This window comes from Hippocampus guttulatus, chromosome 2, assembly GCF_054856545.1.
Source record: "Hippocampus guttulatus isolate MCC_2025c chromosome 2, RoL_Hgut_1.0, whole genome shotgun sequence".
Taxonomy (NCBI): domain Eukaryota; kingdom Metazoa; phylum Chordata; class Actinopteri; order Syngnathiformes; family Syngnathidae; genus Hippocampus; species Hippocampus guttulatus.
In genome coordinates this window covers 36,139,811-36,150,516 of record NC_141262.1, presented here as the reverse complement: position 1 = coordinate 36,150,516, position 10,706 = coordinate 36,139,811, and the positions used below count along the sequence as shown (strand labels likewise).

Genomic DNA, 10,706 nt, shown 5'->3' with positions numbered 1-10,706 from the left:
ACCACCGCTTATCCTGAACGGGAGGGGGGGATAGGGGGGGGGGGGGGTGAGCACAGCTCACTCCGTGCAAAAGACAAAACTCCGAACTGGTCGCCAGTCAGTCACGGTGCACATTTAGAAACGAATATTGAGTGGGAATTGACCCCACGCTGGCCGCACAGCGGCGAGGACACCATCGGCAACTCTACATAAATTAAAATAGCTTATATTTAGATAAATATATGCGTACACACATATACACATACATCACATTACAGTATATATCGTTCATGAATTTATTTTGAAGGAACTTGTCGGTCAGCTGATCTGTGACGACTTCGAGCGACTCTTGCTGTGGATTCACAAGCAATGACTTTCGGTTAGGTTTTTACAATCCACCCAAGCGTCAGTGCACACAACGCCGGGGATCGAGGTAAGGGTATACATAGTGAAAACGAAACAATGTGATCTAATGTTGATTTATGAATTCGATTTTATGGGACTATTTGCAGCGAATTTAGTTTCAGATCGTAACAAATGGTGTTTGGATGGATGACAGTGACCTAGGGCAGTCTTCCAATTGTGTCGTTCATAAATAATAGTTTATTATCATGACAACGGCGATCGTGACTATAATTAGCAGCGACGGTGTAACAATCGCAAAGTGTTATTTAAAACGCTACTTAATATTAGATAACGCACACGCACAATCACTTTAAGTTTCGTTTCTTATGAAAAGGTAAAGCACACATTTGGTGCGGAGGAGGTCAGTCAGTAAGTATTGAGCTGACCGAGTTGCCTCACAGTCAGCTTAGTTCACATTCAGGTAAAACGTGTGCAATGCGAATCGTCAAATAATTTGACTTTTCTCTCATTATTTTTAAGAGTGTCAAAGTGTACAGAGCGATACAACAGACATGGCATCGGCACAGGTAAAAGAATCCTCTTCGTCCTAAAAGTAGTTATTTTGTCTGATTTCATCGCCAAGCCTGAATGTTATTGTTTGTGGCAATTATTATTCTTTTTTTTTTTTTTATCCAAATGAGTCTTAGAGTGGGGGGAGTTCAGTACACAGAGACTTGCTTTCTAAAGAACATTCTCATGTACGTTCAAAGAAAGACCACATTTGGCAAGTTCTCGAGACCGTACTCTGTCTTTTTCATATTATGAACCGGTTGATGAGTTGGTACCGTCGGAGGAAGGTGGCCTTTTTTTCTTTCCGCGTGTTCGTTTAATTTCGGGTAGTGAGAACGTTGGTTGTTTGAATTCAGCCCGGAGAAGATGATCGGCTTCTTCGAAGGTTTTATTTGCCGAATATTCCGGGCACACGTGAGTGACAGACGATGGCTGTAGCAGATCACAAGTGCAAAGACACAAAGGACTCTCTAAACGGTATCGATATGATCCGAAGGGCGCTACCGAAACTGTCGTGCGACATCTGGACTTTCGTTTCCGTCTAAACCGAATCTAGGTTGGATCGAGTGGCGGATTCCGATGCCCCGGGCAACAATTAGCAAGGTTAACTGATGAGGTCACGCAAGGACACATCCGGCTACAAATCAAGAGTTTCACTGCGGATATGAGAAAGTTACACAGGCACGACTAAAGACACACTTCGGTACACAAAAGAAAAAGCAATGGCAAAGAAAATGTCATGATACAGTACAGTATACTAAATTAAGCTTAGCAAACGGTTGCTTTTTACTTGGAGTTGTTCCCTTTGTATTATGGGTGTGTTGGCCAAGATTCTGTAAATGTATGCATTTTATTTCAGGGAAACTCTGACTGTGTGTCAGGTTAATCCAATTTGACACTCAGGAATAAAACACAAGGAGGAGACGGGAGACTCGATTCTGGTAGCAGGAGGGAACGAGGAGAAGCATTCGGTTTCAGGTGTGATAAACATTGACTTTCTTAGATACAGAAGGGGTTTGAAGAACGCAGACCGTACGCTTACGTTCACATACGGCCACTCCCGACTGAGGTGTTTGTCGCATCATTCCGGCTAGCCCGCTGAAAATGTTCTGGCTCCGCTCCCGGATCTTAGTCTGCCGGTGGAGGAATACGTGGTCACGGATCACGAGAAGCCATGCTCAGCTACTGGCGCACTTGTCGTTTTTTCATTTGATCTTTCATTGATATTCATGGCCCGACTGTTTTTATACAATGGAGTATTTACTGTAACTACCACTTTATTGCTCAGGTCAGTGTAAGTTCTAAATGCTCAACTCATCTTTATTTAAGACTCATCTTGTCTTGGTTATGTCAAAACCCCAAGACAAGATGTAATTAACACATATTTGTTTCCCCATTTGCTTTTCACCCAAAGTACACTCCGAAACCGAAGCCTGGCGACTTGATAGAAATCTCCCGTGGCATCTACCAGCATTGGGCGGTATACATCGGCGATGGCTGCGTTGTTCATTTGGCCCCAGATTGTGAGTTGCGCCGACCAAAAGCGCGACACGCCCACGCACCCGGGAATCTTATACAGTTGATAGAAAAAGTCTACACACCCCTTTTCCAGAGAGGAACTGAAAATAAACAACTGAGATCGCGCGGCCGCTTCGGATGTGGCCACGTTCAGAATTAACCAATCGCATTCCAACTCATTTTAACGGGAATCAGCACACAACTGGCACAATTTATCGTACCGCTGATTAACACCATACAAAGTTCAGATGTTTTAGTAGGCTTTTCCAACCTTTTTTTTTTTCTTTCTGAAATAATTCGGAAGGAATTTTAGTCACTTCACGTATTATATTTTTGTGAGATGTTTGGGCAATCGCCAACGAAGCCACTGAGAAATTTTATGATGGCCATTATTGACTCAAACCTGGAATTTACTCCTTTGGGGAATTTTAAGGGTTTTCACCGTGATTCCGTCCGTACCGCCGACAATACGACACATGTTCAAAACCTGCGTTGTTGATATTAAAGGTCGGTTTCTCCCTTTGTGTCACTCTTAACTATAGCCGAAGTCCCGGGTGCGGGCGCGAGCGGTTTGACGTCCGTCCTAACAAACGCGGCCATCGTGAAGAAGGAGGAGCTGAGGGAGGTGGTGGGTACCGACCCCTGGAGAGTAAACAACTCGTTGGACACAAAGTACCAGCCTCGTCCCGTCTACTTGATCGTGAGGGATGCCCTTGATTTGGTGGGCGAAGAACTGCCATACGACATTGTCAGTAGAAATTGCGAGCACTTTGCCACCCGGCTGCGTTACGGCAAGGCCCGGTCTCGGCAGGTAGGTGGAACGTTTACACAACGCATTGTGGGGGGAGATCAGTAATATACAGTTTGTTACAGTGTCAAAAGTCACATACGCTGGAGTCGTATCATGCGTTTTGGCTTAAAACGGCATCGCTAAGCGAGTGCCGACTGTCCGTGTCATCTTGTAGTTCTCACGCCACTCTCTCTCTCCCCGCCGAGCGCAGCGGCTGCTGGAGCACCACAATCACTCGGGAGCCATACTCGGGGCTGACAAAAAGCAAAGAGGGGATCCCCGAAATATGATATCAACGATATTTAAGCACTGAGCGTTCCGTGCAGACTTCAGGAAGCATAGTTTGCAGAGACCGGTTGAGATGGATTATTGTTATTTTTTGAGCGATGCTAGTTCGGATATTTGGCAGAAAATATTCAGATCGCCAACCGATTAAATCATCCAGTTGTTCAAAATCAACAACAATGAACAAAATAACATTTTTGGGGCCTCTTAGTGCTTATAACAACCAAAATATGAGTCGCAGGCAGAAAATGTGATTTTTTTTATAATACTTTGTCCGTTACTATTAACTTTACAACACGGAGGTTTTTTTTATGTGCAAAAAATGTATTAACCGGTGAATGCATTTTTGCATGATACATTTTGGTAGCAACAACAGAATCTAAATCTCATCACGTAAATACTTACAAACATTGCGTGGTACTGGGCATATGAGAGGATCGCCAAGCATGAAATTCCCACAGAATAGCTGTCAGCCACGCATGTCCTTTCCTTCCTCCCGGTACCATTTGAATAGTATTTACAGTGGGGCAAAGAAGTATTTAGTCAAGCGCCAATTGTGCAAGTTCTCCTACTTGAAAAGATTAGAGAGGCCTGTAATTGTCAACATGGGAGACAAAGTGTGGGGGAAAAACTCAGAAAATTACATTGTTTGATTTTTAAAGAATTGATTTGCAAATCATGGTGGAAAATAGGTATTTGGTCAATACCAAAAGTTCATCTCAATACTTTGTTATGCACCCTTTGTTGGCAATAACAGAGGCCAAGCGTTTTCCGCCACCCTTCACAAGCTTTTCACACACCGTTGCTGGTATTTTGTCTCATTCCTCCATGCGGATCTCCTCTAGAGCAGTGATGTTTTGGGGCTGTCGTTGGGCAACGCGGACTTTCAACTCCCTTCACAGATTTTCAATGGGGTTGAGATCTGGAGACCGGCTAGGCCACTCCGGGACCTTGAAATGCTTCTTACGAAGCCACTCCTTTGTTGCTCCGGCTGCGTGTTTGGGATCATTGTAATGCCGAGTGACCCGGCCGCGTCTCATCTTCGATGCGCTTGCTGATGGAAGGAGATTTTCACTCCAAATCCCTCGATACATGGCCCCATTCATCCTTCCCTTTACACAGATCAGGCGTCCCGGTCCCTTTGCAGAAAAACAGCCCCAAAGCATGATGTTTCCACCCCCACGCTTCACAGTGGGTATGGGGTTCTTCGGATGCAATTCAGTATTCTCTCTACTCCGAACACGAGAACCTGTGTTTCTACCAAAAAGTTCTATTTTGGTTTCATCTGACCAGAACACATTCTCCCAGTCCTCTTCTGGAGCATCCAAATGCTCTCGAGCGAACCGCAGACGGGCCTGGACGTGTACTGGCTTCAGCAGGGGGACACGTCTGGCAATGCAGGATTTGAGTCCCCGGCGGCGCATTGCGTTACTGATTGTAGCCTTTGTTACCGTGGTCCCAGCTCTCTGTAGGTCATTTACTAGGTCCCCCTCGCGTGGTTCTGGGATTTTTGCTCACCGTTCTTGTTACGGGGTGAGATCTCGCGTGGAGCCCCAGATCGAAGGAGATTATCAGTGGTCTTGTATGTCTTCCATTTTCTAATAATGGCTCCCACAGTTGATTTCTTTACACCAAGCGTTTTACCTATTGCAGATTCAGTCGTCCCGGCCTGGTGCAGGTCTACAATTTTGTCTCTGGTGTCCTTCCACAGGTCTTTGGTCTTGGCCATAGTGGAGTTTGGAGCGTGACTGATTGAGGTTGTAGACGGGTGTCTTTTACACCAATAATGAGTTAAAACAGGCGCCATTAATACAGGTAACGAGTGGAGCCTCGTTAGAACTCATTAGAAGTTAGACAGACCTCTTTGACAGCCAGAAATCTTGCTTCTTTGTAGCTGACCAAATACTTATTTTCCACTCTAATTTGCAAATACATTCTTTAAAAATCAAAAAAGTTTATTTCCCCACATTCTGTCTCTCGTGGTTGAGCTTTACCCATGTTGACAATTACAGGCCTCTCTAATCTTTTCAAGTAGGAGAACTTGCACAATTGGCGGTTGACTAAATACTTCTTTGCCCCACTGTACCTTAGTAATTTTTCATGAAAAAGTGTAAGATTATAATTGCCTTTAAATGGAAAGCCAAAAATGTTCTTTACAATAATGTGAGGTAGTCTAAGCACAGTGTTCTGATTAATATTGTGTTTGTGGAATATCTAAACTCACCTCAACTCAGCTCAGCTGTATTTACAGAGCACTTTAGAACAACCACCGTTGTATACAAAGTTCTGCACATGGAGCAAAAATAATTCATTCAACAACAAACAATACATTTATAACAAAGACAGTAAAAAGCACAAAAACAGTAACACTAAAAATCAAGTCTCATGCCAAGTCAAAAGCCAAAGAATAAAAATTAGTTTTAAGATGACTTTTAAAGATCGGCGGTGAGCTGACATAACAATATCAATTAAGCAGAAAAATCCACTGGTCTTTATCGATCTCACTTATCCTGTACAGCATCTTGCAGTCGACTGAAAATAACATCACGGTGCTAAGGTAACGACTGGCACATGGCCAAAGCCAACAAGAGGTCAGCTTTGACAGTCATGGCTTCATTTGAATACCGTGTTTAGACAAGTGGGTGCACATAAAACGTATTTGTAATTCAACGTACCACTGCGCATTAATAAAATTACATGGCATATGATGACCTTTTGGTTGACATGACCATTCACTGGCTCCCTATACATTTTAGAGTTCTTTTTAAGATCCTATTATTTGTTTTCAAATCTCTGTATAATCTCGCGCCACCTTACCTCTCTGAGCTCATCCGCCCCAACGCACCTGCCCGGTGCCACAGGTCTGCGCACCAGACTTTATTAGCAGTACCAAGAACTAAACGGAGGCTCAGAGGGGATGGAGCCTTTTCCGTTGCCGGTCCCTCTCTCTGGAATGAGCTCCCACTGTACATTCGGCAAGCCCCCTCGCTGCCCATCTTTAAAACCCGCCTCAAAACTCACTTGTATTCTTTGGCATTTGACTCAGCATGACTCGTACTTGATCTTACTTTTACTGTTTGGTGCTTTCTACCGTCTTTGTTATTGATGTATTGCTTTATTGTTGTACATATAATTGTTGCTGCATGTATAGCACTTTTTAGCAGCGATGGCTGTTTGAAAGTGCTCTATAAATACAGTTGAGTTATTGAGGTTTTTGTTTTTTTTAATGGAAAAGGCCGTTAGCGCAAGTACCGTAGACATCCATTGTGTCGTCTTAAATGGTTAACCACCCATATTTGGTATTTAAAATTCCACGTGCAGGAAAAAATAACCCCATAATAAATGGTTTATATGGCTCTAATATTGGATTTTATTAGATTGTGCAAATGCACTAGATGTCTGGTTATGTGTTACCCAAAAACCTGCCTTGCTCCTCCCAAAAGAAAGAAAGAACGAACTACCCAATTGCTTTTTTTTCCATCCATCCATCTTCTACCGCTTATCCCCGGGTCGCGGGGGTAGCAGCTGAGCAGGGAAGCCCAGACTTCCCTCTCCCAAGCTACTTCTTCCAGCTCTCCCCGGGGGATACCGAGGCATTCCCAGGCCAGCTGGGTGACATAGTCTCTCCGGCTTGTCCTGGGTTGACCTCGGGGTCTCCTCCCGGTGGGACATGCTCGGCACACCTCACCGGGGAGGCGTTCAGGAGGCATCCGAATCAGATGCCCGCGCCACCTCATCTGGCTCCTCTCGATGTGGAGGAGAAGCGGCTCGACTCTGAGCCCCTCCCGGATGACCGAGCTTCTCACCTCATCTCTAAGGGAGAGCCCGGACACCCTGCGGAGAAAGCTCATTTCGGCCGTTTTTTATCCGGGATCTGGTTCTTTCGGTCACGACCCATAGCTCGTGACCATAGATGAGGGTTGGAACGTAGATCGACCGGTAAATTGAGAGCTTCGCCCTTTGGCTCAGCTCCTTCTTCACCACGACAGACCGATACAAAGTCCGCATCACAGCAGACGCTGCACCGATCCGCCTGTCGATCTCTCGCTCCCTCCTGCCCTGACTCGTGAACAAGACCCCAAGATACTTAAACTCCTCCACTTGGGGCAAGATCTCCTTCCCGACCCGGAGGGGGCACTCCACCCTTTTCCGACTGAGGACCATGGTTTCAGATTTGGAGGTGCTGATTTTCATCCCAACCGCTTCCCACTCGGCTGCGAAACGCTCCAGTGAGAGTTGGAGAGCCCTGCTTGAAGGAGCCAACAGTACCACATAATCTGCAAAAAGCAGAGGTGCAATACTGAGGCCATCAAAACGGACTCCCTCAACGCTTCGGCTGCGCCTAGAAATTCTGTCCATAAAGGTTATGAACAGAATCGGCGACAAAGGGCAGCCTTGGCGGAGTCCTACCCTCACTGGAAACGATTCAGACTTACTGCCGGCAATGCCAACCAAACTCTGACATGAGTGGGATGGTGACCGAACAGCCCGTATCAGGGGGTTCAGTACCCCATACTCACGAAGCACCCCACCACAGACCTCCCCGAGGGACAAGGTCAAACGCCTTCTCCAAGTCCACAAAACACATGTAGACTGGTTGGGCGAATTCCCACATACCCTCGAGGACCCTGCTAAGGGTGTAGAGCTGGTCCACTGTTCCACGGCCGGGACGAAAACCACACTGCTCCTCCTCAATCTGAGGCTGGACTTCCTGACGGACCCTCCTCTCCAACACCCCTGAATAGACCTTACCAGTGAGGCTGAGGAGTGTGATCCCTCTGTAGTTGGAACACACCCTCCGGTCCCCCTTTTTAAAAAGAGGGACTACCACCCCGGTCTGCCAATCCAGAGGCACTCTCCCTGTTGACCACGCGATGTTGCAGAGGCGTGTCAACCAGGACAGCCCCACAACATCCAGAGCCTTGAGGAACTCCGGGCGGATCTCATCCACCCCCGGGGCCTTGCCACCGAGGAGCTTTTTAACCACATCGGTGACTTCAACCACAGAGATAGGAGAGCCCACCTCAGAGTCCCCAGGCTCTGCTTCCTCCAAGGAAGGCGTGTTGGTGGAGTTGAGGAGGTCTTCGAAGTACTCTGCCCACCGATTCACAACGTCCCGTCCCGAGTCGAAGTCAGCAGCGCCCCATCCCCACTGTACACAGTGTTAGTGGTGCACTGCTTCCCCCTCCTGAGACGTCGGATGGTGGACCAGAATTTCCTCGAAGCCGTCCGGAAGTCGGCGTCCATGGCCTCACCGAACTCTTCCCACGCTGGGGTTTTTGCCTCGGCGACCACCGAAGCTGCCTTCCGCTTGGCCAGTCGATACCTGTCAGCTGCCTCTGGGGTCCCACAGGCCATAAAGGCTCGATAGGACTCCTTCTTCAGCTTGACGGCATCCCTTACTGCTGGTGTCCACCAGCGAGTACGGGGGTTGCCGACACGACAGGCACCAACCACCTTACGGCCACAACTCAGATTGGCCGCCTCAACAATAGAGGCACGGAACATGGTCCACTCGGGCTCAATGTCCCCCGCCTCCCCCGGAACATGGGAAAAGCTCTGTCGGAGGTGGGAGTTGAAACTCCTTCTGACAGGGGATTCCGCCAGACGCTCCCAACAAACCCTCACAATACGTTTGGGTCTGCCAGGACGGACCGGCATCTTCCCCCACCATCGGAGCCTACTCACCACCAGGTGGTGATCAGTTGACAGCTCCGCCCCTCTCTTCACCCAAGTGTCCAAAACATGCGGCCGCAAATCCGATGATACAACCACAAAGTCAAGGCCGTTCCTCCGAATTACGCCCCTCCAGGTCTCACTGTGTTGCCCACGTGAGCATTGAAGTCCCCCAGCAGAACAAGGGAGTCCCCAGCAGGAGTACTCTCCAGCACACCTTCCAAGGACTCCAAAAAGGGTGGGTACCCTGAACTGCTGTTGGGTGCGTATGCACAAACAACGGTCAGGAACCGTCCCCCCCACCCGAAGGCGGAAGGAGGCAACCCTCTCGTCTACCGGTGTGAACCCCAATGTACAGGCACTGAGCCGGGGGGTAAAATGAGTATGCCCACACCTGCTCTGCGCCTCTCACCGTGGGCAACTCTAGAGTGAAATAGAGTCCAACCCCTCTCGAGAGAACTCGTACCAGAACCCAGGCTGTGTGTGGAGGTAAGTCCGACTATATCCAGTCGGAACTTTTCTACCTTGCACACCAGCTCGGGCTCCTTTCCTGCAAGAGAGGTGACATTCCATGTCCCTAGAGCTAGCTTCTGCAGCCGAGGATCGGATCCGCCAGGGTCCCCGCCTTTGGCTGCCGCCCAGCTCACACTGCACCCGACCCCTTTGGCCCCTCCCATGGGTGGTGAGCCCATGAGAAGGGGGACCCACGTTGCCTCTTCGGGCTGAACCCGGCCGGGCCCCATGGGTGCAGGCCTGGCCACCGGGCGCTCGCCAACGAGCCCCAATCCCAGGCCTGGCTCCAGAGGGGGGCCCCGGTGACCCACGTCAGGGCAAGGGAAACTGGGTTCCATTTATTTTGTTCATCATATGGGGTTTTATGAGCCGTGCTTTGTCTGGTCCCTCACTTAGGACCTGTTTGCCATGGGTGACCCTGCCAGGGGCATAAAGCCCCAGGCAACTTAGCTCCTAGGATCATTGGGACACACAAACCCCTCCACCACGATGACGGCTCATGGAGGTGGCTTTTTTTTCCAAGCAGATAAAAAGTGTAACCTCTCTTTGCAGGTGCGACAAGCGGAAGAAGCTGTTGTGGTTGCAGGTGCAATGACCTTGGGTGTTCTTGGCATTGCAGCTCTGATGACAACTCTGCTCGGAGACAAGAACAAGTGCAAACAGTAATACAAAACAGGACACTGGCCCTTGAATTCAGTGATTCACCAGCAAAGCTTCACGCATACTGTAAGCAGTCTCATAAAAAAGGATTGACATAACCTCAATAATGTCATACGTTTATCATTGTATCACCTCATAAATAGGAGTGATTGCAATTGAAACAATTTAGATTTGTACTGTTTTTGAATTTAAATCGAGTTTGACAAGAATTTGAAACCTTTTTATCCGTTTGTAAGTCTAAATAAAAATCAATAAAAACAATTTTTTCTTTGCATGATTTGTATGTATGGTCTCTTCTTTTAAGTGTCTAAATTTGGCAAAATTAATTTTCTAAACTAACTCAACTGCAATTTGCCTCAACAAGAACACT

The 10,706-nt window shown here is 47.6% G+C and overlaps 1 protein-coding gene across 1 annotated transcript; it reads left to right on the top strand.

Moving 5' to 3' along the window:
• Window positions 1-300: 300 nt before the first annotated feature.
• Window positions 301-10,613, top strand: LOC147209870 (phospholipase A and acyltransferase 4-like). Its single transcript, XM_086105916.1, has 5 exons — window positions 301-412; window positions 865-911; window positions 2,309-2,417; window positions 2,955-3,223; window positions 10,229-10,613. Exons 2-5 carry the CDS (start codon window positions 897-899, stop codon window positions 10,340-10,342), a joined length of 507 nt encoding a protein of 168 aa, XP_085962042.1. The 5' UTR covers window positions 301-412; window positions 865-896; the 3' UTR covers window positions 10,343-10,613.
• The last annotated feature ends 93 nt before the right edge of the window (window positions 10,614-10,706 follow it).

What these genes read in the sequence shown, in the direction of transcription:
- LOC147209870 (XM_086105916.1), top strand. An exon ending in TGTTCATTTGGCCCCAGATT is followed by an intron (nt 2,418 to 2,954) that starts GTGAGTTGCGCC and finishes TCTTAACTATAG; the next exon opens with CCGAAGTCCCGGGTGCGGGC. An exon ending in GCAAGGCCCGGTCTCGGCAG is followed by an intron (nt 3,224 to 10,228) that starts GTAGGTGGAACG and finishes CTCTCTTTGCAG; the next exon opens with GTGCGACAAGCGGAAGAAGC.